This window comes from Chaetodon trifascialis, chromosome 3 (assembly GCF_039877785.1).
Source record: "Chaetodon trifascialis isolate fChaTrf1 chromosome 3, fChaTrf1.hap1, whole genome shotgun sequence".
Lineage (NCBI taxonomy): Eukaryota > Metazoa > Chordata > Actinopteri > Chaetodontiformes > Chaetodontidae > Chaetodon > Chaetodon trifascialis.
The window spans coordinates 16096952-16124221 of NC_092058.1; the positions used below are offsets into that span (position 1 = coordinate 16096952).

The 27270-nt window shown below is 41.8% G+C and overlaps 1 protein-coding gene across 1 annotated transcript in view; it reads right to left on the minus strand.

Annotated features, from left to right (window-relative positions):
• Nucleotides 1–2929: 2929 nt before the first annotated feature.
• tex264a (testis expressed 264, ER-phagy receptor a) overlaps nt 2930–27270 on the minus strand; it is a 68175-nt gene continuing 43834 nt past the window's right edge. Inside the window, exons 3-4 of the mRNA XM_070959419.1 lie at nt 11636–11807; nt 2930–4395 (exon numbers count right to left, since the gene is read on the minus strand). Coding sequence (XP_070815520.1) covers nt 4028–4395; nt 11636–11807 — 540 coding nt within the window. The 3' untranslated portion in view covers nt 2930–4027. The remainder of the gene's footprint in view (nt 4396–11635; nt 11808–27270) is intronic.

A 27270-nucleotide genomic window follows, 5' to 3' on the forward strand; every position in this document is an offset into this window, starting at 1 on the left:
GCGGCTCTCACAAGGTTTGGACACTTGAACGAAGGCGACGTTGCTTCGCGCACGAACCGTCCTAAAGACAGTCAGTCTCATCGCAGCTACGAGAAATTAACATTATGTAATTTAGAGGGTAGTGGGAAAGATTACTGTCAGCCGCTTTGTTCTGGTTTGTAAGCTGCTGGGCGCCAGTGGGGAGAGGGTTTGGGAGTCGCCCCCTATTTGTTCAAGCGGTCAGGAGGGGGGCACAATATACCAAAGTAACGACTCTTTGGAGACTACTTCAGCGGTGGAAATTTTATTTGGGATCCGCAAACAAGTTGTGACACGGCGCGAGAGAGTGTGAGGTCAGTCCCTGACAGGCGCGCGGGGGACATGCGCTCCTCTCTCCAAAAGCCGCTTCACACGCAAGAATCGGCATCGAAATTTGTTTGTCAGGACTTCTCTCCCTCCATCCCTCTCTCTCTCTCCTCATGCAATGTAAGGCGATTAATAATTAACATCATAGGAAGGCAATAATTGCAGCGCCCCCAAAAGCTGCATGACACCCCCGTGGGTTTCACAATTAATTAAATCAGTTGTTGACCCAGTGTGTCATCGCAGTCTCTTCCAGGCTGATTTTCATTTTTGCCTTTGGACAAAGGTTGGGGTGCCAGGATTGAAAGTGAAAGTGCAGCAGACATGCAGGGAGGGCATCTGTCCCTGCAGACTGATCACACCGGTCTCATAATCACAAAACAAAGACTGTTAGGTGACATATTTCAAAACTTGAGAACTCTCATGTCAGCCATGGTCTCACAGTGAACAACGACGGCGACATGATGGTAAAATTTTAGTGAACATATGAGACGATGCCACATTTCTATATCGTACACATGCAAAAGCAGACCAGTGCGACAACGGTGCTCAAATGAAAGGTAGAGCCAACATAAAGTGTCTTAATGGCTTTGATGCTCTTTGGCTTGGATGCTGAATCTCTTAACTCTACTGGAGCGATGAACAGCAAGATATTCCCTCATTTGGTGGTTTGATGATGGCAGTGTCTGACACATCGCTCCAAAATCTCCCATTTGCGTTCAGCTGGGTTGATATCTGGTGAATGTGAAGGCCATAATATGATTCAAACACTTTTCCGTGCTAATCAAACCATTCAGTGAACCATGTACGGACGCCTCAGCATTTGTTATGTGTTTCCACTTCTTTATTCAGGGTTTTCCTTTGATTTGTCTCCTGTCTACTGCGTATCTATTATGGATTGCGTTCTTTTCTGAACTGTGGAAGAGTCTCCAACAGTCAGCCCTGTGTAGGATTTGAAAGGGAAATACAGATATTGCTATTTTAAAATTTGATATTCATTCTTTTACACAGACACGTAACATAAACAGAGCATTTGTGTGTCGGTTTGTTTGTAGGGAATTGTGATCAGGATATGAATCGAGCTGGGCATTTTAAAGATGATAAATAAAACTCACTGGTGGAAAAATTATGTTGGAAAGATACTGTTTTGAAATGACTTCAATTATCATTTGATGTATCTGCAATATCTGACGTGCGGTGAGCCTATCCACCAGGAGCAAGACGGACCTTTTCACTCTCTTGCGCCTGTGGCGTTGTTGGATCTGAATGAAAACATTTGTACATATAGGTCATGATGCTCATTAATGACCACTAGCTAGAGAACACATGTCCATAAAACATCAATAGTCTGCTGCAGCCTACTCTTCCTCCTCTGTTGTACACACAGCTGATTAAATAAATTGTGACACAAATGCCAAACTCTGATTCAGATGCCGCTCAGATCAGTACGCTGCTGCTGAAGTGACAGAGTTCGGATACAAGAACTTTTCATGATCATATTTTTAAGTCCGGCTGCTCATTCAAAGTATTTATGGTGACTGATAAATAATGTGCAGTAACTATGTTCCTCCACGTGGAGTTTTATATGATGATCTTGTTCCACAAATAAATTAAACATGTCAAAAATAATACAAATAGGGCTGAATGATATGCCTATGTGTGACTATTTTGACAGATATTGCGACATGATTTTTAGCGGGAACTTTAATTCCAGGCATGTTCTCTTACGATGGAATGAAATGATTTGTAGGCTGGGGCATCTCTGCGGCATCACAGTGCTTCATTTTTAATGTTATGTGCAACTTTGATAATATTTGTGATTGACTGTTCAGCCCTAAATACAAGTATTATTTGTTGGCTGGCTCTAGATTTCTGTTATGGATTCCTCAGACTGGCTATGGAGGCTAGCCTAACAGGCCCGTTAGCTAAGGCTAGCTCTAATATTAGCTTTTGGTACATCAGCAAGGATATAAGAAATTACTGTAATTTCAAAAGCACTGCACATATCCTAACAACAGAATGGATGAGAGAGACTTGTGTATTATTTATGGCGCTATGTTTTGCTACATTTTCAATAAAAAAAAGGTGGGTGTGAAATTTGTGCATGCACGGCCGGTCTGTGGGGGCGCGTCGACTCTGCAGGTCAATGATTTTGCCCAAAGGTACCCAAACTTGTATTATTTTGTGCACATTTTTTAACATTTTAAGTGTAGCGAGTGAAATTGTTGCCTGAAGCAAATCTTAAAACATCTCTGCAGTGAAAATTACATTCTGCCATTACTGGCCTCTTTCTTGAATGTTGTTTCTTGAATGTTTTTTTTTTTTTCTTTTATTCTAGTGAAAGCATGAAAGCAGTTAGCTTGTAAAAGAGCTTCATAAGTTATTAGATGCTTACTGCCTCTTCAGTAACAATGTGTCCCACTGCCAGCAACACTTTGTTACATCTCTCCATCTCTGTTGGGACACAGACAAACAAAAACGGACGTCCTCAGAGTAGAGCAGCAACGATGTGTGATCAAACCTCAAAATGAAGGTCTGTATAGAATAAGGTTTATATAATTGTACAACAAAATCTCTGCGCAGCTGATTCCTGTCAACTGAACTTTTCATTTGGAAATTTTATTACAGACAGAACGACACAACCATGGCAATGTGCTGTACATTATTTTCAAGGTCTCACAGCACCGACAACTTCAACCTACAGACATATCACAACTAGTCTCCGGAAGTGAGTGAACTTTGGCTAAAACAGAACTGCAGAGTGGTTTAACAAACCAACTACAGAAGTGACCATTGTGGTAAAAAACTAAAGCAATTATCTGAGCACTGAGTGACAATAAAATGTTCTGTACAGTATCCGAGGGTGAAAGTTTACTTCTTTGAATTGCATTTTAAATCCTAGTCGTGGTGACTTGGAGGTTTTGGTGATGTTACCTCACTGCTGTTGATGACAGTGGCTTCCTCTCTGCCTCAGACTTCAGGATTTCAACCTGCGTTATTCTCCAGAAAAAAATTAACAACACAATGAAATAGGTCAATGAAAATTTCTAGGGAATTGGCTCCTGTACATGTTTACCCTGTCATCACTGTATATCAAGACACCAAAGTCAGGTTATGCACATAAACACGTGACAAACAAGTCCTTCAGGAGATGACCTTGAAAATGGGGTACGATATCAACTGTCACACATAGGCAAAAAGATGCCGTATGATGATCCAGGATAGCCAGCGTCAGTGTCTTTCCTTCGATGCTAATCGTAAACTGAGGTGTCACTTCTAATCTGCACAGGAATGGTGGTGATTCACACACGATTACAGTTTGAAATGAAATATAGAATTGAACAAATCTTGCCTCTCATTTGCTGCACACCACGCGCAGAGAAAATTCGGTTTATCGACGGGACTTAACCCTATGGGGGCTGTCTGCTGTTCTATCCTGACAGAGTTTCAAATAAAGGATCAGGAATTATTTAAAAAAGAGAGAGAGATTACAGTTTAACAAAACATACAGGCTTCAAAAAGAGGAATTAAAAGGCGCAGAAATGTGGCATGTTGGTCATGGCACGAGCAGCTTTAGATCCACCAACAAGATTACATGACAGATAACCAGAAAGAGGAACAACTGAGAAACCCTCTAGCATGCCAGTGTTACATGGCCTCATCCCTTATCTCTTCAGCATCCTCTCTACTCTTCTCCATCCCCCAAGGGCTCCTTCTTCTCAGGCACCAGTTCAACTGCTTCTGTAGATCCGTCCTCACCCTGAGGGACCTCCTCCTTCTCCTCTCCGTCTTCCTTCTCTTCCCTCTCTTCGCCCTCCTCCTGCTCCTCCTGATCCATGTCAAGCTCTTCAAAGGACGAGCCGCTGCCCATAGACTCATTCGAGCCTCTGTCGCTCTGGTCTCTGGGCTTAATGTCTTCGTTTGCATCCATTATGTCCCTCAGAGGCAGGGAAGAGGCCAGGGAGGCGGCTGTGGAAGCAGCCAGGGATGTCTCTCTGCTGTCCCAAGGCACGCCGCCGCTCACTGAACTCACATCGCTGTGGGAGTCTGCACCTGCAGCAACACGGGAAAGAGGCACAGATAGCAGAGGGTCTGTGAGTATGCAAAAACAAGATCGCAGACGACGACAACTCAATTAGGGCGAGCTACAGGTGTTTGTGTGCTATTTATAATGAGCTGATATGTTGTACTTAATAGTGCAGGACTTCCCTGGTTGACACTGGAAAGAAGTCACAACTAATGTACCTCCACAATTCAGAGGGCACAGAAAATAAAGGTTTGAATACCCAATAATTTACCCTGGCTATTTGGACTTATGGGTGAATCATGGTTGGCTTAAAGAAGTTGCCAGCAACCACCACAACCAGTGAAGAACCATCATATCTTGTTAAGATAGACTGTGCAGAGGCCTAATGAGCAAATGTTTTCAGTGAGCAGAGACTTATGGTAACATGAGTATACAGACTGCTCTTAGGAACAGCAATGCTATGAGCTAAATGCTACCATGCTCACAATGACGATGCTAACATGCTGATGTTAAGCAGGTATGTTAGCCACATTCACCATTAGCTTGCTAACATTTGGTAATTTAATGTCCGTACATTCACACAATACAATCCATCCAGCAGCTGTTGAGATATTTCACTAAAAGCCAAAAATTTCAGCTTCATTTTTGAGATGTTGGAGTCTGGATCACCAGACAGATATTGCCATATCAAGTCATGCTGCTAGCATGGCTAAAAACCATCACTATGTTTATATAGAAACAAAGGTTGATGCATTAACTAACATTGATATTGTGCTTTGTAATAAACCTCATAAAAGTCGATGCAAAGCTGTGAAGATGAAGGACGAGATGAATTTTCATTCTCTGCAATCCTTTGATCACAGCTGAGCAAAATAACGTTATGAGACGTCTGATGCTATGGTCCCCTAAAATTCACCAGATCTGTCTCAGAGAAAATTTAAGCTAATACTTTATTATAATAACACCTTTTCCACTTCCTTCCTTCAGCTTGAACCTGGTTATTATAACTCATTAGGAGTCTGTGTGTCAGCTGAGCTCGCAAAAAGCAGATTATTATTGTTGAAGAGAAAAAGGATCTTTTGCATAAACCCAAAGACCGCTCATTACTCGCATTTAATTTTCCATCTATTGTGCTCCCGTACAGCTAACTGTGGCTTAGCGGGGTGAGAGTGTTCTTGCAGCTGCCGTCCACAGCACATAACACGTCTGAAATCATCGTGAAGAACGTCCATCAGCTGAATTGATGGAGATTTCCTCACCCACATAATCATCTTGCTAATGCTTTCAGACCAAACCTGATCCTAATTGGCCTTTGATCTACGTCTCTCTGTGAGTGAACAGACATTCATTAGCTCTTACTACTGTTTGTGTGTTAGAGAACCACAAGATAAATGTTGTAATGTGCACGGTTGTGAGCAGGAAGATTGTAAATGCAGTGAAAATACAATATGAAAATCTTTTTCTGTTTTTTCAACGATTTTTTGAAGGCATTTTTGCTTAATTTGTGATGGTGATGGCTGGAGGGGGGCCTCAGGCTGGAATCAAACACGTGCCGCAGCAAGGATTCTGCCTTCATGAATGGTACACAGTCTACCAGGTGAGTTACCGGGGTGCCCCCCAGCAATATGAAAATCTTAGAGGAAGTTTTGAAAGAAATTCAGTCCAACAATCAATATTTCATAGAGAGAAAAGGGCTCGCTGTGTGTCCAGTGAGTCAAACACAAGTGAAACGAGAGAGACAAATGAAAGACATTGTTGCTTAGACAGCCTAAAATTGCAAAAAAAGGGAAAACAGGAACCAAGACTTGAGAGGCGCAGCACATCTCCCACCTACGTAACAAAGATTACTCAGTGAGCCTTCCACAGTTGGTCTTCCAGAAGAGACTTCAGAGGCAGAAGAGTATGTGAGAAAAATCCAGAAAAACACCACATGTATAACTGATAAATGAGATTTTGTTTTTCCAACTGTGTGTTTTATTACAACAGCTGTTAAAGCTGTGATCAAGGTAAGACAAATGAATCATCTTCTGGAACCTCTCTGCCAAACACACTTTAACTCTATAATTAGAGGTTAAACTTTCTTCAGTTTGTGACTGTGTTGTTGTATTGTTTTAAGAAATTTGTCTCCGCTCCTATTCCTATGCAACATACTGCTGCTTTTATTTTCTTCTGAATCAAATTAGCTTCAGTAATATATCTTATTTGGTTTGAAATGAACGGCCTCCATATAAAACGTCTTCCACAAATAAAATCTGACTTGTGTTGACTTGACTGTCCCACAGGGCAGTAAAGCATTATTGTCCGAGCTACTTTGCTGCTGCTTTCACACTGGAAATAAATCTCATCCACACATCAAAGTGTTTTTGCACTAAATGTGTCACCAGGGACCCAGATACAATAAACTGGGAGTCTCCGAGCTGCTCGCTGAGGTTAGTCTTTCCTTTTCATTCATTCGAATCTCAACATCACTCAGCAATCTAATTATCACATCCAGCAGATCCCATCCTGTCTGCAGTGAAGAATATCATATATGGGAAGCCTATTTAGGTTATTTATATCTATTTATGGGCCTGTTGATTAGCTAGCAGGTCCAAACAAAACCACTGGGAATGGTCTTCTTTGGAGCAGGTCCAGTGTGAATGTGACACAGAGGTATTGCTTTAACATGCACATAGATGGAGTGTACGCAGTGATTTCTATTTCATTTGCATGTTGCCGTAAAAGGACTTTTCCGGAGAGACTCATTTAACAATACAAGGAATTTTACAGGAAATAATGGGTCTATTTAAGGTAATTGGGTGGACAGCCCCCCAAGGAAGAGCCTCAGCCCACTGGACAACTTTCACCCCCTCCACAACTGTAAGCAAGTCCCGACATTGGTGCCCAGGTTGACGCCAGCCAGCTGTGCCTCTCAAAGTCTTTTAGATAACATTTGCCTAAATTAGTTCCTAAATTGGGCCCATTGGGATTATTAGCAGCGAATCAGGGTCTTGTTCTTCAAACTGTTTGAAACAGAGGAGAGGATTTTTTTTAAGGAGGTAATTAGACACAGGCAGGGCTGAGGCATGCTGAGAGTTTGGAGACTGAGTCAGAGAGGATGGCGAGAAAGCACGGCAATAAAATGCACAAACAGGAGTTAAGGAGTGATACAGCAGATGGAACTTCTGGTTTACAAATTAGGGCTGGAAATATGCGCATGCATGTGTGTGTCAAAGTAAACAGTGTAATATAATAGAAAAAAGCAATAAATATAAAAAATAAACTCTGCATGTTCATATAACAGTAAAGTTTCCATTCAAATTTAGCACAAATTTAAAGCAAAATTCCAAGAAAATCTGCAAAAGAAAATGTGAATTAATGCACATTCATTCCCAATTCACCACTGTTACGTGAATATTAGGAGTTGTGCACACTGATTCTCCAGTCGGATGCCATTAAACCACTGCAGAAGAGGAGAATGCAACGTACTGAGCATTATTACCTAAAGATGAGTAATTCTACACTGATCACAATCAAATAGACATGAAGTGTTTTCAAATGCGTTGAGCAGTTTAACAAGCCTGTCGTATTTTCCGGCCTGTCATGCTTTCTGTGGCGAACTGACCATTTATCAGCGGTCTAAACACGAAGCCCACTGGCCCGCTTTGCACCGCGGCTGGTTTGTGGCTTTAAAAGATTAACAAGCTTCTCGCAGCACAAACAGTAGCTGCTGTGATCACCAGACTATCAAAAAAGTCTTTTCATTTTGTTGGGGTGTTTACTGCTCTCAGTGAGCTTCGATGGTAGAAGCAGGACAAATGCTGGCCGCAGTCAGAGTATATGGTGCAGACAGTCTATCTAATGTGGACAGTGGAGGGAGTTGAGGGATGAAAAGTTGAATCTCTCAGGTGCTGGAGCAGGATTTCCACAGCTTGCTTGTCAGACAAAGCTCAGCCTCCAGTGATTGATCCGTCTCTCATTAAGAAAGTTCAGCTGTCTCTGGGACCCAGAACATAAACACAAACACACACACACACACACACACACACACACACTTTGTTTTGTACAGTCTCCATCTCTGACAGTGGCTACTGAGTCCAATAACTCATGTAATACAGAGATATCAGAGATATCCACAATGACACAGCAATGCCGCACACAAACAGGCAGGCATTCAGACGCCCTCACACGTCTTCTTCGTCTTCTTGGATAACATGCAACACCTGTGCTGACTGTGCAAATGCTGAACACTTTAGAAAATGCACACCTCAACAAGTTTCCCAAGTTGAAATAAAAATCTCATTTAAAAACATTCAACAAAACTTTCCAAAGACACAACTAAGACTAGTTTACATTCCAATTTTTTACGGTTCCCGCAAAAGCGGCCATACGCAGCACAGCTGTTTAAATTCTGATAACAGTGAGACTTCACTTCGCAGCAGAAATTCTGTCACTCTTGAAACTCCAATCACACAACAGCTCCTTCGCAGCTCTCCCGTGAACAGTAAACCAGGCCTGTGCTCGAGGGTTTCAAAAGGAGCATGAAAAGAATCGCACCTTCTTTTAAACAGTGTTTAAAGCACATGTGAAGTGTTTTTGGAGTCAGTCACATGCAGTGGGATCCCAAAGGCTTATGTTTAGCTCATTCTGGTTTAGTAAAAGACTGTTTGATTCAATATGATGAACCTGAATTTGGACACACTTTATATTAAGGTAACATTAAGCAGCATCAACTAGTTCTTTATTAGTCTTCATAAAGCACTTATTAATACCTTATTCTGGGGGTTAGGTTATTAAGATCATAATTCATGTACACACACTTCTTTATGTACCATCAATAAGCAGCAACTAGGAGGTTCTTTAGTGAAAACAAACCAATAAAGAGCCAATACGCGACTAATACATGCTAGGAACTACCCAATGGTGAAACTGTGTATCTCAATATAAAGTTTAAATGTTCATCAGGACATTCATTTTGCCCATATTCCCTGTTTTGATGTTATTTAATATTATTTACATTAGATTCTTTTATTTAGTAAAGTCTGAGGAAGATTAAGGTAGTGCTGGGCGGTATGACCAAAAATCTATATCACAGTATTTTTCAAAATTACAACGGTTTCACGGTATATGACGGTATTTTTTTTTTCTTTCTTTCTTTCATCTGGAAGACAGATGTTTTAACACAGGTATATCCAGGCGCTCATTTGGGCAGAGTACCGTTATCTCGCCCAAGCATATGGAGAAACTCCTCTGTTGAAAACACTTTTTCAGCCTTTTTTCTGCTTGCTATTGTTCTTAGTTCTCATAAAAGGACGGAATGCAAATAAAACAGTAAAATAACACCTCGGGCTGCTCAGCACAGTCCTCTATTAGCGCTCCGCTCATTCATGAGACGGAGCGGTGAAACTAACCACGCAGTTAGAGCAGTCAATAGCTCAGCAACCCATTGGTCTATTTTGGTGATCGACACCTCTACTGACCAGTCAGAGTCAAGAGATTCGAGGGGCGGTGCCCAAATTCACCCTAGTAACACAAATGATGATCCAGAAGAAAGTAACCCCAGAGATAGGTTATCGCATGAAGAGCGCTCCCTCCACTCTAGAAACCCCCTCCTCTTTATGTGAACAACCAGGAACTTCGTGATTGATCTCAAACTAAAAAAACGGTCCCGTCTGAAACAGTGTCGCCCGGACATTGTGTAATCACATACACCGTGTGGCGGTATATTGAAAATTCATATCATAGCAAAAATATACACCGGTATTCGGTGTGAACCGGTATACCGCCCAGCCCTAGATTAAGGCAGATTCTTTTCAATGCTAGTGATCTGATTTGTAATATTTTCTTTTTAATATGTTCTCATACTGCATAGAACAAACCACCAAACTCCAACAAACTCCTCAAACTGCTCCTGGACCCCTGTGTTTCAACGTGTACCCCTCTGATGACCACTGCAGACTGTGACTGACCATTGCTAACACTTGGATTATGGCGGATGAGCTTTGAACGTTTATATGGCAGCCTTTCTGGAGCTCTGTTTTCCAGCATAACCTCACCAATAAACAGGTCATCTCTTCTTACATTGTGCTGCAGCTTGATGACATTTCTGCGCTTTCATTGCTTGGCTTGAAAACCTTGCGGCAGTCAACAAACTTTGCTCAACAGTAATTTATTGATATTAACAGACTCAAAATTAGAGTTTGAAATCATTTCAACGTGTATGCTTCACGTCTTCATTTCAATATAAACGCGATTGGAGACAGAGAAAGTGAGTGAGTGTGTGTGCGTGTGCGTGTGTGTGTGTGTGTGTGTGTGTGTGTGTGTGTGTGTGTGTGTGTGTGTTAGGGAAGAAAGACACCATAATTAAAGGATTATAAAACATGCAAGATCAATTAGATTTTATCTGAATTACCATGCTGAAATGTTGTGGAATTTGTACTTATTAACTTTCTAATTTGTTAGAAAAGCAAGCAATAACCAAAAACTTTGTCTCGGTCTGGTGATGCCGACAAGCTAATTTAACACAGTGAACAGCCTCGACTCTCAGTGCAGCAGGATGTCAGTCCACAGCCGACAACGGCGCTGTTTCTGTGCCAAGAATGTCTTTCCCCTGTCTCGGGCAATGTCACACCGTCCGCGTCAGACGCCCTAAACATGCACAGAGCAGGTGGGACCTTCTACCTGAAACGTCTTCTGGTAAGCACGTCTTTAAGCTGTGTTTACAAGCGATGTTACATGATCTAAGCTCAAGGTTGACAGCGCCTGATGTACATCAGCCCACCTCCGCCCACTCTGTCCCAGCAAGCCAACACCATTTTCTTTCTCGAGTGATTTGTACAATGACAAAGTCAATACCGCCAGAGGTCCAGCCTACAGGTCCAGCAAGTTGGAAAGAGTAATAGCAGCAGAGAAGACATTGCGCTTCAAGACACATACTTGCAGTGACAGGACAATTACAGAGTCTCGTATATCACATGTCCTCAGTGATCAGGGGCGGGAGGGGAGTCAGTGCAGTGTCGGACAAAATCAAAGCTGCCACGTATTTCCTGTTTGTTTGCTCCAAACTGACACAAGCTGTAGTCTCAATAGAGCAGAAGCCCAGAAGTGTTTCTATCAACACGCTCGACTGCAACAAAATGACCCCAAAAACCAACCGCCATGTGACAAATCTGTTAAAACAGATGTTTTGTTTGGTATTTGGAATTATGCTTTTTGTTTGACACTGTCGCACATGTCCTCATGAGGGCTCAACAGCGTTTGGCTGGAATGAACAAAACACAGTGTTACCTGTGATGTCAGTCCCTCTGTCCTCGTCAGAGTCCTCTTCTTTGACATCTGGTTTCACCTCCTCCTTCATCTCTGGAACAAAGAAGTCTGTCTGGCGAGACAGTGGAACCATGTAGTTGATGATGTCTGTACCACAGACCTCAATAGTCGGGAATGCGCTCAGCTTCCTCTCCTATGTGAAAGAAAAAGACACAAAGTGGACAGTTAAGACGTGTAACATGAGGCGTTGCTGCACAGCTGCTCTGCATGTATTCTATATTATCAGCTGATGTTTGCACAACTTTCACAGCTCCAGGTTCACTTTGATCAGTTTTCGCTTGTAAGTGAAAGCTTAAAAAGCAGAAAATCATGGCAGTGTGCTCAAGAAAGGTCCAGTGTGGCACATACACAGTATGTCTTGCTGTATCCATCAAACTGAAGCGGCTCTCAGGGTCGTCGCTTCTCTGTCGGCACATGTGTTTTTTCATAGTTGTGCAAATTATTATTTGTTTTGGAGTGCAGAAGTTGCTTGGCGCAGCTTTAAAACACTCAGAGGCATCATAAAATTCACTGTTAAATCCTCTCTGTTGACACCTGTCACATAAAACTTGAAATATGGCCACAGTAAAGAGAGCAAGGGGGTCTGGATGAAGAGCCATGGCGGATTTTAGACCAACTCTGCTAAAAACTGAAAATGGAAATATGGACATCATCCATATGATAAGTTCTGATGGGCAGAAGACCTCAGACAAGCAGAAAATATCAGAGATGTGTAGCTTTAAAATGTCTTCACTTTGCTGACATAACACTATGTCTTTGACACATTAATATGAATATGTCCTCCCATGCGAGTCCATTAAAGTTGCATTACCACATCTATGTCTACATTTGCTCCCTCCAGTGGTGTGTATAGAAAGTGGAGAGTTTATAAATATTATACCATATTTTCTCTAAAGAGGACATTAGCCTTGCATAATTTGGCCTTATGCTTTCATACAGTTCTCAAGGGACTGCAGAGACGTGAGCTCTCCAATGGGCCATCAGAGCAGCTGGAGGAGGCCCGGGCGAGCTGCACAGGCCGGTCTCAGCTATGATCGCTCGCAAAGTGACAGATGAATGTTTGAGTGTGAGATACCATTTAGGAATACATGAGCAAAAAGCCGTGACAGATTAAAGTTAAGCAGTGTCAGACCCTCAAAATCAAATTGGTTAAAATGAGTTTGCAGACCTTCACGTTCATGTTTTATTCTCCAATTTTCTAACATTTCTGGCCTCGTAGCCATTCACAAGAAAATCCTACTTTTGAATTATTATTAAAAAATCAGACAAAAATTGAAGTCCACGAACTGTTTACTGTTTACTGATTACTTCTTATAATTGTAACACAGATTTCCTCTCATTAATGCTGGTCCTCCTTGATCCAAACTCAACAGAATCTACTGTATGAATGGAGATATAGTACACAAAATAAATAAACTCCATTAAACATTAATGATAAGTATGTGTCTAAGTAAAAAGTAGGGGCACACAACGCAGAAAAACGGCCTCATGACTGATACTTTATGACAAATTAAATTATTGGCTTACATGCTGCTTACAATAAGCAGCATGTAACTGCTGTAGCTGGTCAATATGGAGCTGTTTTTAGTTATTTTATACATTGATTCATAGTTTAATCTATAAAATAAGGTCTAAATACATCTATACACAAAACATTTTCTGCATTTTTAACAGTGGGTCGGTTTGAAATAGTGCAGGGAGCAGTGGAACATGAAGGAGTCACAGCGAGCTGTTAGATGTAGAGCTGCAGGCTGCACACCTCCAACTTCTCAGAGAGCTAACCAGCTCGCTTCACTGCGCCCCGCTGTCTGCAGACTCAAGCATAAAATCAGATCCCAGTTATTAAAGATTGTTTTGCTGCCCCCAGAATTCAGCGGCCTGGAGTATTAAACCACATTTCCTGCAGGTGTCGCCAAATCAACCCGGACTGAAATCTTCCAGATGCCGCTTTCCATGACTGATGGGCTTGAAATGTTCTTAGTCTACAAACTCTCTTTGCTCTTTAGAAAAACAAAAGTAAACCCGCTACTTTACTTTACAAATATGCCTTTCTTTTCAGAAGCAGTTTCTCCAAATCTTCACTCTCTCTACGTTCTCTGCTACTATTTGCAAAGTGAAAAGATTGAAGGTTTCATTTCTACACAGTTGCTACTGGATAAATGTCCTTTTTCCTCGAATAGTACTTATCTGTCAGGCTTTTCTTTGTTCTGGATCTCTTGTGGTTTTTCTTTCATATCCTTTCCCACACAGACCCGTTGAGAGACAGATCACCCCCTCTGCACCCTACTACACAACACAGCTCCCTTTATTTGAATTTTTATGCTCACGCTGGTCTGCCCCTCGCTGTGCGAACATTCAGATTTTCAGAAATGTCTCATCTCTAAATTTAACTGAATGTACAGACTTGCAGTGCTGCCACGGTTGTGCAACAAATATGGGCTATTCTGAGAGGACAAGAAACATGATGGTCTTAGAGCAGTCACCTGACTCATTTTCCTCTGGGTCAGGGTGATCTGGGCTGATTGATTGGTTTTAATCTAATCCTCTGCAAAATAAGACTATAGGAGCTGGTATGAATCACCTGGCTGCTACACGCAGGGGTTCCAGCCCGGGGCTGCCTATGCAAATGAGCACCCATCTCCTTGAACCTGCTCCGATAATGAGCAGGGAAATCGAGACAAAGGCAGTTCAGTGTACTGTAGGCGCACACACATACATGTGTCTCCAAGGGATACTGTCACAGATGAGCGAGAGAAAGAAAACAGCGTGTGAGAAAGCTGTGTACCAATATGTGTGTGCATTGCTGACAGTAACATTTAGCTTGTTAAAACAGTGGCTTGTTCACAGTGATCATATCCTCTCTGTGTGAGAGGTTTTAACCCTCGTGCCAAGAGGGAGTGCGGCCTTTTATTTCTACCTGAGACGACAGCAGGTGATGTCACTGATTAACACAGCGTCGAGCAGAGAGGAGGAACTCATCGTCAAATCACCTCATGTTATATTCGGAGGAAAAATGAAATATGAAAACCTGAATATTTGCAGCCCTCCATGACAGTATGAGACCTCGCTCCACTGTGTGTGTGTGTGTGAGGGTTTTTGCCTTCAGCACAGGAAATGACAAACAAGACATTTTTCTACCAACTCCAAATATTTTGCCGTAGCCGCAGGTGATCAGTGCTACTTTGACATTACTGGAGCATGTGAAGCTGAGCGGGCCGTCCAGTGGAAACACTGTGGATGACTGGATTCTGCATCATTCTGCATCATGCTTTTAGTAATACAATATTCTTCTGTGAGATAGCCTGTCAGGTTTCATTAGACTTGATCGGCTTTACTAAGTTTTGATCATATTTTCAGTTCTGGTCCTGACTTTAGGCTACTTTGTTGTTTACCTTCCTTTCAAGAGCTACAATTTAATGCCTTTTGTTCTGAAATTTTACCATTCTTTTTTTACATCAGTGGTGTTTAACTGTGGCTTATTGCAGACTTCTCACTTATTAGCATATTGATTGATGTATCAGTGTTTTTCATGAGGAAACTATGATTTTACATCACATTGAATAAACACGTTTGATGTATATCATCTTACCCATCTGAGACCTGAGCGAGGGACATTCATATATAATAATTAGATTCATCTTTTTCTCAGTGTTATTCCACACATATTTTATCATAATCCCAAAAAACGTGTGTATGATCTGGGATGGAGGCAGCAGAGACACTGAGACTGGAAGCTGTTTAAGGTATTTTGCAACATCAAGTGGCATTTTAAAAAAATCCCATTTTCACCTTACAACCGAAGTCTCTCCAAACTGAGGTGTTTATGAAACAGTGTCCCTCCCTGCAGGTATTTTCCAATGTTTAATCTGTGATTATAATATTCATTTCAGTTCCACCTCCTTTGGCTATCCAGACTACTGCCCTTTGATAAATTAAAAAAAAAAATCTCTGACTCCACGTGTGAAAATTAGCTTCTTCCTCATCACTCTCTCTGTTGTTAACATGAAGGTTTGCTTCAAAACAGATGCTAATTTATTCATACTTGACGCAGCTCTATACATGTTTGTAAACAGTGTCACTGCTGCATAAAATACACACAAACCATAAGCCTACAAAACAAATTCCCATACAACATAAACAATATCACAACCGTAATTAAGAACCCTGTCTGAATTGGGGAAATGTAATTGTTTCCTATTAAAGTACATTTTATCTATTTATCTTCTGCATCCTTTTTCTCAAAAGTGTTTAATTTGAAAATATGTTATATGGCAAATAAACAGGCACAAATCACAAAATCATTAATTAGGATATTAGATCCTATAATCACCACTTGTCTCATTAATTCATGGAATGGTAATAGTGTAACCATATGTTGATTTTACCATATATGGTTGTCTAACAGTGATATTACTGGTATTTCGATGGCAAACCATAGTTTAAAAGTATAAATGATTTATTAAATATAATTTATAGGGTGGGAGGGTTTAAAAGTATTTTTTTTGTAGTTGATGCTTTTATTATCTAAAGAAAAGACAGGAAATAAGGAGGGAGTTGAAACAAAGGTCAATGATACTTGTTCATACAAGAGAAAAAATATCTATATCGCTACAGCTGCTTATGTCTGCTAGCTGCTGACAATGAGATGCGTGCTTTTGTTCACGCCGGTGTAAGATCGACGACGGTGGGGGTGGAGTTATTGAAAAGTAACCTCAGTCACTGTCATAGTTGCTCTAAGCTTCCTTAAAATATGATATAAACTGTCTTTCTAATATAGTACAGGTTTATTTTATTTCTCTTGTCCACTTCGTGATTCTTGTTGCCGTATCCGACAGCCAAACAAAAATAAGCTAACAACTAACATCTATTATTTAACAATGATAAGCAGACCGAAGCAGGTCTCATCTTTGAAAGGTTCATTTCACTGACCAGCAATCCATATTTCCTCTCACCAGGGAAATGAATAAAGAAATAGCAAATAGATTAACTGTCCCATCATAATCACAACTCGCTCCTGGCTCAAATGTTTTAATTATGCGACAAGCTGGATGTTCCATTTCCTCCCCGTGCCCTTTTCTGGTCCCAGCTTGCATTTCTGATTGGGTACCATCTATTTCCCTGCCGTCTATCATGGAGTCAACATGCGTCCACTTAACCTGCGTCTGTGTCTGGTAGCTGCTGGGATTGAAATGTGCTCTGCTGCAGGATACGGAGGCAGATGAGACTGAACCGTCTAAAACGGGTCAGTCGTTGCTCAGAGCAGACTCAACATTTATGATTATCACCGTCGCACTTAGTCTCTCGACGCTGATCCATCATCCTGGACAAAGAAGTACAAGTGAACAAGCCGTTGGTATCTGCACCACTAAACCAATAAATTCCACAGACCATTACCTGTTCCTAATAATGGTACGATAAAATAGGTCACTCTCAGTCCTGGCCCTGCTCTCTATGTTATGCAACCTCACTCTTAATTATTCATGACCTTGCAGCGCTGAAGTGTTTTGTCTATGTCACATTACATTTAAATTGATGGAGAATAAGTGATCCTTTTTCTTTACAAAATAACCTTCACTTTATTTCTCACAAAGATCACGCCGCTTTTTGTTTGAGGAGAATATTCTCACACCTATTGTGTTGCACCTGCAAACATCTGAAAATCAACCTCGGCACCTCGGAGTGGAAGTGTGAGATGTTGGACATGTCAACCTTTGGACACTCCTGTATACCATTTCTACCTATATCTTTTAAGTTTGATGGTTGCATTAGGTCCTTTTCCACATCAAGGAGCAGATCTGCTTTACAGAAAAACTGAGTTTACCTGAGTTTTTCATCAATGTGAAGAAAATCCTTTTCGAGTAGTTGATATGCTGCATTAGCCATGAATCCTAATGAATAGTTACAATCAACACTGCGCCGGTGATTTCATTCATATCACCCTCCTTTAGCACTCTTACACCTATTAATAAGTGTGTCAGCTATAAGTACTAAGCATGTTGTAGCCTAGTTTCCCAAGCTGATATAATTACCTACAGAGATGACTAACATGTCACATCCTGGGTGAGTATGTAAGGAAAACATCAAATGCAAGAAGACATCTTTTATTTGCTTCCTATCTTCCAACATAATACAGCGGCTCACTCCTGAAAAACCTTTGTGGTTCCAGATGTTTTAGCTGCTATGTGAACCATGAAGCCACTTCCTTTGGTTCCAAAATATCATTTAATATCAATTACTTGGTCTGTGCACTGTACAGTCAACCAGAGACAACCAGAGGGAATTTCTGTGGCTTTGGGTAGTGATTATGATATCTACTATCATGCCTAATTAAAAAACAAATAATCTGTGAAATCTGGCTTTATCCTGAAAGTGTTTGGTTTAGACAGGAATTAACTAAGGAGACAGAACCAGCAAAGTGTTGCAGGATTTCAGAAAGAGGCTGCGAGGAGAAGCTGTGAACATAATCAAGCAAGTAAATGTGCAGGAGGGCGACAAAGCCAGCTGTGAGACCGTCATCTAGGGGTCAAAGGACACAGGTTCAAGCATCAGTTCTGCTCAAGTTCCCTTGACCAAGACACTAAATCTCTTACAGCCTCAGGGCGCTGCTCTGTGGTTGACTGTGTCCCTTCATTGGAAGATACAAGCAGTAATTTCCCACTGAATCAATAGAGGTATCATATTATTATTTTTACTGCTCACCCTCCCAGGAGTAGTACAATTGTAATTGTAACAAGCTTTATAATCTTCATCAGTCTTCTCAGGTGACAGGACCCAAACAGCATCTCACAAATCCAACCAAGAGAAACCAGACTGTACATGTGGAGGGAAAAAAAAAAAAAAAAAAAAAACAAGTTGCAAAAACTCACTGGAGTAAATTGTTATGAACAGACAGTGTTCAACTCCCACCTAATAGGACTTTCTGTCCATGAAACACACTATTTTAAGGAAGAAATTAGAGCTGCTGAAGCCACTTTATTTAACTGGGAAGTTCATTAAATATAATGATGTAACGAGACATTGGGGTAAATCAGGAAGGATTAGCATGGCTGTCTGGGGAAAGGTGTACACTGTGAGTGTGTTTATGTGTGTACCTGTGTGTGCGTGCGTGTGTGTGTGGAGGGTGGGTTGAGGGACAAAGAAAGAGACATATATAGGAGAGGGTCTCAGGAGGCTTTGTAGTCTTTGACCTCTCTGCCAGCTGCTTCGTGAGTACACAGCAGTCCTCCAATAGAAATACCAATAAGAGCACAGTGAACATAGATAACAACGCCTGTGGAGCCTGATTTACTGCATCACTTAACTAACTGTGAAATAAAGACATGGCCACAGAGTAACTGGGCCACAAGTACAGCAGAAGAGCTCAATACTGACACCGTATATAAGATTTCAGCCTTTCATATATGAAATGTATTCTATCATCTCAGGTCTGATGATTAATACTGACATACACAATCTTCCTCTTCCAGATGTGGCTTGAAAGACGTGACTTCAAGCAGCCCTTCAAAGATCTGTGCATGAGCTTTGTTCTTCTTTTCATTTCTCATTTCTCATCTCTCAGCTCAGTGTTTGTTTTCCGCTCACTGGCTCTTCTGGCTGATGGCCAGAAAAAAGAGACAGAAGACGACGGAGAATCTCGCTCTCAAGAGGCCGGCAGTCTCACAACACCAGCGGCAGATATCAAGAGGTCTGACTGGAGATCCACGTGGACAAAGGTGCGTTTTTACCTCGCTCTGCTCGGCGTGTTTTCAGAGGTGCGCTGTGGTGTTTGTGTGAGGCACAGATAAAACTGAAACGGGTGGATGTGCTGCTGGCGATACACCCTCCTTGACATTTGCTGTTATTCCTGAGGCGCATTGGCCAAATGTAGATGTAAAGCAGCATCACACTGATCATTCCTGTGACAACTGTGATGGGTTTTAACTGGAGAACAATTATCTACACATCAGATTTTGGTGTCATTCTCTCAAAAGTGACGAAAAACTGCTTTTTCTTAGATACTACAATGTATTACACGATTGATCATCAACCATACATGCATGGATCAGTGACAGAAGGAAAAGAAATCATTTCATGTTCATGAACATCAAGCTCTCTCGAAACTGTAAATGTAAGAGAAAGGCTGATTTGGCTCACTACAAAAGCACGGTCCTACAGTTACCTTCACTCCTCTCGGTTCATTACTCTTTCCACTGACACATAAAACTCAGCTGGACACCGAGGGTCCTCTGGAGTTCTCTGAGAGACGTTGCAAGTTATTTTAGGAAATTCAGGCAGACTGAGGAAACATGTAGGAAAAGGTGAATTGTAACACTTTAGCACAGCCCCTGTGGTTCAGTGGATATCAACAAAGGAGGATTTATAGGAGAGAATAAGAGGCTGCGTTTTAATTCAAACACATGGTGGCAGGATGGGCGGGTGGTGAGAGGTCCTGCTGCATATCCGAAAGGTCACAAATTCCTTCCCTACGTTCCACGGGAGCTCCTCTTTCCATCTATTTTTCTCTTGGCAGCAGAGCCTGTGTTTGACAGATTGATCAGGACATTGAGCAACTGCTCGACCACAAAAAGGTGAATCGCATAACTTTCCACAGTGGAAATAATGACCATCAGGAGCAGTTTGGGATTCAGTGTTTTGCACAGGGAGACTGCAGGAGCTGAGGCTCGAACTGCCAAACAGGGGCTCCTCTGACACTTTCTATGTCCACTAAACTGTGAAAACATACACAGAGCCTTGGTCCATTGGTCTGGAGCCCTGGGGTCTCATTTATTAACACTGCATAGGATCCATACTGTGCTAAAAGAGTATGTGCGCATAAAAGGCCGAAAATGGCACATGCCATAAAATAATCAGATTCATAACACCATGCACACGCACAACTGCAGGCAACGTACCCTTTATAAATCACAACCCACCTGGAAATGAGCACATGTGGATCAGCCTCGTATCCCATAAACACCCACATTCAACCATAAATGGCCAATGTAAAGCACCTCATGAATGCTGATGCACTGAAATGAGCCTGCTGGTCAGCGGTTCCTTACGGGGAATCACGGCAACAGCCAAGAGAAAGAAGAAGAAAAGGAACGTCTCTGACACAGAAATCAAAGTGCTCGAAGGTGAGGTAGAGGTTAGAAAGCACATATTTTAAACTCTTCCTTCCAAACAGTCCTCCAGCAGTGCCAGTGCATCCATCATGCAGCATTAGGCACAAGTGTCACTGCAGTATTTATAAGTTTGCAGCAATCAGACAGACCGCTTCATACCCTGCCAAAAATGATGGCGACTATTAGTGCAATCCCCCACCCAGGGATATCATCTGACAATAGAAGTTTGACAGGTGAACACATTTTTTTATTTATTTATGTCAGTTCTGTTATGGCAAGCTTGGCCTGCATTATTAGGACTAATAATGAGGATACAGAGTGTAACGATTGTGCGGGAGCTGTCACTGCCTTTATATACAGACTTTGCTAATTTACACAATTCATGCGCAGGAGGTGAAGGTGTGTCGGGTGAGGTGACTGGAGAAGGCAGCGTGTGTGTGTGTGTGTGTGTGTGTGTGTGTGTGTGTGTGTGTGTGTGTGTGTGTGTGTGTGTGTGTGTGGCAGCCACTTCGCTGTCTCCAGTGTGCTCTGTACATCTGACAGCACAGTCGTGTGCGCTGCAGGGATTTTACACACACAAAAACTATATGACGACTACAATTGTACTTGGTGACTGAGCTGAGTGGACTCTGAGTGGCTGCCTTATATTGTTTCACACCGAAAGGTGCTTATCGAATAGTTATGGCTCACCACAAGAGCAAAAACAAATAACACTGCTGGTTTGAATGTTTATGATAATGTGGATCTAGAATTTACATTTGATATCAAGTGAAATTAAATGTGTGAAGGACATGAAAAGCTTTTAATGGGTTACATTTTCCTTTTGGAGCATGCTGGAATCAACACAGGAAATTTCTGCCCCCTGATTGGACAGTTTGGCTTCCTCTTATTGGCTAGTCAGTGGGCATCGTGCTACTCAGCTTGTCAGCTTTGGCCTGAAAACAGGGTCAAAATTTGCACTTGCAGCTTGTATTCTTCAGTGCCACATACACATTTGTGTGTCCGTCTCTCAGACTTTGTGAAACCTCACAGTTGAAAACATTCCTGCGCAAAGTAATTATTAATGACACCCACAAAATATTTCTACAGCTCCGAAAGCCTTTTGTTCATGTGCAGATTATCTGTGATCTGTGTGCACAAAACCTTTTCACACATGCACAAATTATTTCTACAGCTACAAAACTTTATTACACATTCACAAACTGTTTTTTTTTTTTACAAATTCACACATTCAGATACATGCACAATTTTTTTTCACATGCCCACAAAAGGTGATATACAACTCTAGGATGAGAAATTATTTGTGAACACCATCTCAAACCCTTATTAGCTTCCACACACTTCCTATTTCAGGCCCTGTTCTGTGCAACAATTAGAAATGAGACCCCTGGTGTGTACAAGTTAACGCTGGCTAACCTGATGCTCCATAGCCAAAAGGTAACCAGTGAACTTGGTATGAGCAAGACGATGGTATACACAGCACGACAATTGAGTTTTGGTAATGCTGTTTCCACCAGAGGAGCTATCCTTAGATAGATACATATACAGGCAGGGCTGGATTCTCGTGATACTGTGATCTCACAAATCCAGCTGCCTCACAAGGCAACGTGATTTGGGAAGGACTTTCTTCTATGTTCTCACAAGACGTGACAGCGACGGTTGATTAAGTTAATGTACCTCTAAACTGGTTTGCCAACCACCACAGAAGAAGAGAATGACAAGAAAACACAGAGGAGGAGAGGAAGAGAGTTCAATTGTAAATACAGAGCAGAGCAACATTCCTACTTGAATTTGCAGAACAATTCCTGTATCATACTGTTATATATACCATGATGGAAGATTTTGGCCGTGTTTCCCACCCCTACAATGAACTACTGTAGCTTGAGTTGAGCCAGTAACACAACTGTCATAAAAAAAGGCAGAGGCAACATTTTTTAACAAAGTAATTACTTAAATTGACCTTAATTGTAGGCAGCCATTGTTTTGAGTGAAGAGTTTGGCCATGATCACAGACATGTGTCCATGCCCGCAGGTCTGATTGAAAGAACCTTGCTCATGCTGCGTCCCTCCTGTTCAAAGTCACTCCTAATGCAGGGACTCATCACTTGAAGAAGAGGAGGACGACGAGGCAGCTTGAGGAAAAATATGCACACTTGAAAATTAAATCACAACTCTTCATCACAGGTTGATAATACCATCCAAGGGTCTATTTCTCCTTTAACCGTGCCTGACTATCATTCAAAGAAACGACTGAACCTATGACGGAAAAAGCTGTTGTCTTGCCAGCAGTACGAATCAGTGACACCGCACCTCCCCCTCTGGGGAGGGACATGAGATATGGCTGAAGAGCAATGGTGAATAATGAAAGGAAGACAGGACGTTCATTCAGCCATGTATTCACAGTGACAGCCTCCAACTAGCATGGGCCCTTTGGCAAGATGGAGAAAGACCCTGGCCCCCAGCTATGGGTGTAAACCACTTCATCACAATGGGTTCAGTGAAGAACACGCACTCATCCATACACACACACAAACGTATGGACACACTCACACCGCTATTTATAGGTGAGATAATTTCTCACCCTGGCCCCCAGGCACCCAAAAAGGAAAATTAATACAAAAGATGGGCGGCTCATGGTGACAATTGGTGACAATCCCCTGAGTTCTCTCTCTCCCCTTGTCTATTTACTCCCACTGCACTATTACAGCCACATAGTCCACCCTCCTCACACCCACCATAACCTCCTCTTCCCCTTCCTATCTGTGGAAAGACACAAAAACTCTACTTCACACCTCAGCAGAGGTGTCCAATTCAGACTGTCCCTTATGGTCAGACACTTCCCCAGGAACAGAGTATTTTCATTCTGCCTGCAGTGGGGCTATTTTCTGCATCCGTCTCAGCAAGTCCGGGCCTCCTCCTTCTCGCTTCCATGCCCTGGTGGAAATGTGAAAAGATGGCCGTGGGTGGAGGTATTGGAGATCTGAGGACTGAAAATGGCAATGCTAAAAAGGCCGTGGAGCAGGAGGAGTGAAAGGAAGGGCGATGGGTTTGTGGCAACCTCTACATGCACCCGTGCAATCAATAAGCTGAAACACTGGATGAACTACAAGTATAGTGACTCTGTCAGCAGCTGCTGTGGTCTCCAGAGCTCCTCCACAATTGATCTGGTGAGCTGGTGAGGGCTGAGAGGCAATAACAGGAGCTAGTCTCCTAACTGAGGATTATAACCCCCCCCATACACACACACATACACACACACACACACACACACACACACACATGCACTTCCTTTCCCCTCTTCATCACCTGGGAGATTATAGATGTGCAAGAAGATAACAATAATAAATAAATAAAAACAGGCCAATTAAAAGTGAAACGATGGAATATACTGTGGACACTCTGTTCCACTACACTATGTGGTTCACAAATCACTGCTGAGCAAGTAATACTGTCAACACAATACATGCACAAAAGACGTGTGTTATACATATGAAATCGCTCAGCAAACAGATTTGTGCTCTACCTCTGAACACATTTTTAGCCAAACTGGCTGCATGCATCTATTGATGGCGATGAGGGTCTGTCTGTCAGTTGGTCCACCACTTTGGTCCAGATTGCAGAAGCATCCTACTGACTTTCGTGATCCCTTGACTTTTCATCTAGCGCCACCATGAGGCTGACATTTGTGGTTTTGACCGAAATGTCTCAACAATTATTGGATAAACTTTAATCATGACTTAACTTTTCAAGTAGCGCCATTATCAGGTTAAAATCTTCAGGACATTCCCAACAGCCTTTGTTATATTTTGTGTTCAGTGCTCATTAGCAAATGTTAGCATGCTAACATATTATAAGATGGGGTAAACACTGGCAGCATGGTGTCAATGTAAGAATGTTAGCGTGGCAAACATTAGCATTGAGTACAGCCTCAGACATTCACTCTGTTAATGTGAGCTTGTGAAAACAAGACGAGACTATTTCTTCTTTCTTCTTTGGATCCTCTGACTTACTATGCATACGTGTCAGTATTAAACAAATGATCTAGTTTTCAGCCGTGAAAACTGACTGCTTTAGACTCATTTCAGCAAAGAACTGCTAAGAGTGATGAGCTCTCCTTTCATTTCACCACATTGCCATCCGAGTAATACTCTCCCTGTCTGAAGTCTTTGTCCTAAAATGCACACATTTAAACGCACTCTAAATCCTAGTTAAGCATTTAAATGTAAAAATCAGGCTGCTTTAACCGGGTTTCTTTTAATCCCCCACCAAGTTTACAGAAATGTAGGTTCTCATTTACATGGTGTTTAGCAAATCAGAAAAACAATAACCAGTTAACTTGAGTGCTTGCAAACATGCTGAGTGAGATGCACAGTTCCTCCACAGCTCTACATGTAATCTAAAGGAAACCTGATATGCCTTACAGGCCTCGAGCAAACGCTCACTCACAACACTAAAAAAGCAAACAGTGTCTTTACAGCTGCTGTGAGAATTCCCTCTGAGAACTGATTCGACAGAAAGCACGAGGCCATTAAGAAAACCATCGGAGAGGTTTGCAGTCAATTAGTCCTGGCCATTAAAGCTTCAACATTCAGTGAACCACTGCGTGGAAAGGAGGATATGGAAATCCATGAATATGAATAGTGATTAATTTTAAACAGGCAGACAGATACCCTCCTCTAATTGAGATCTTAATCTGAGAGTCTAATGTTAGAGATATTCACATCTCTGGTCTGATGAGATACAATTAGGAGGACGGGACGTGGACAGTGGCTCTGCGATGGAGAGAGAATGGACCATCTATTCGTTTCTGCTGCACACCTCTCACGTTCAGAGTGGCACAAATATATGCCACATAATAAGTCTCTACAAACCGCTGCAGTCTCTTTGCACAAGCAAACCTGGAGGCATTTAGAGGGACCGAGAAATTATGAGTGAATCATTTCTGACCTGTCAAGTGAAGAGGGCTTAATTGTATGGAAGTGGCATTTTGTTAAGAGCTTCAGCGGCATAATGAAGCTCACAAAAACACGAAACCTAGGGCAGATCGTTAGAATTGTGTCTATGTCCCCGTGGCATCCTTGCAGAGACATTCACAGCCGATCTAATTTGATACTTGCATCTTGTCCAGACATAATTAAAAGTTAAGAAAGGCAGCAGCAGAAAAAAAAAAAGTAGCGCGTCCAATGATAGCAAAACGTGTGATTAATGTAGCAGCGACATGATTAATGTAGCAGTAATGAGTTCTGTCTAGTGTTTTGCCAGATTTGGCCAAAGAATGAAATGACAGACAGGGCGCATTGTAGCACAGAATTCTGAGTTAAAGAAAAGAGCTGCACAGAATAGAAAAGAGGTAATGAGTGATGAAAATCATTCTACCCCATACATCAAAATACAAAATCAACAGAGAAATACTGAATTCCTGTTCATTCCTGATCAGGCTTCACTTCATCTATTGTCCTTCACAGAGTCCCAGCCTGCCTGGCCTCATAGCCCTAGAAATGAGCCATTAGGCATTCTACCACCTCTCTATGAATAAACCATGGGTACCCATCCTTGGCATTCACACAGGAAGAGGGCATGCACCAGCTCAAAGCACACGTGGCCATGGTGCACACGCCAAACTAAATGCATCTGACAGGAATGTAGCAAAAAAGGACTTATTAACCTTTTGAACCCTATTTTTGCTTTTCAAAATTTCCACTAATTTGCATGTAAGTTAACAAAAACATCTCACTTATTGTATATTCAGTCCAATATCTGCTTGTTTCAATATTTAATTGGCGCCATGTTTCTTTTAGGAGCACCATTACATCAAATAGAAAATTCAAGATGTCTTGTGCATCATTTCATGACCACACATCATTTCTCTATGATACAACCTGACATACTTGGTATCTTTGGTGACCTTGGGTCTTTGAGTACAATTTGAAATAATACTCTGTGCATGGGTTTGAACAAGAAGGCCTGCTTTTCTCAAAGCTCCACCACACAGCCTGGTAACTGATAGAACTAATTGTCACAAGACTTCTTCTGAGACAGTTAAGTCCCTGTCTTCCCATTTTCCAATTCCTCACCTCTATTCCCTTGCCGGGCATGTGGATGATTGAAAAGCCCCAGAGCAGAACACTAAAACCTCAAAATCCTCCTCGTGACTTGAAGCTCAACACGGCATCTCCTTCACCAGAAAGCCTATAGAGCTGAATTAAGGACTGGGCCGCAGAACTGAATCATTTCACAATCCCTGTCAGGTCGTGTTGATCATCAAATGGATCCACACAGCCTTGAAAATTTGCAACAGAAGAACATCACAACAGCTGTGATTCACAGTTAGCACATGAAAACCATGCTCCTGCCCTTTAGCCAGTAAGTGAGACAAAATATCCTGATTTGTGCCAGGTGTGTAGATCACATGACATAACCGGACAGGTTTTGTCTTTATATTGAGGTCAAACTGGTTGGGCAGTTGCAGAGTTGCTGGACAAAATATCGCTG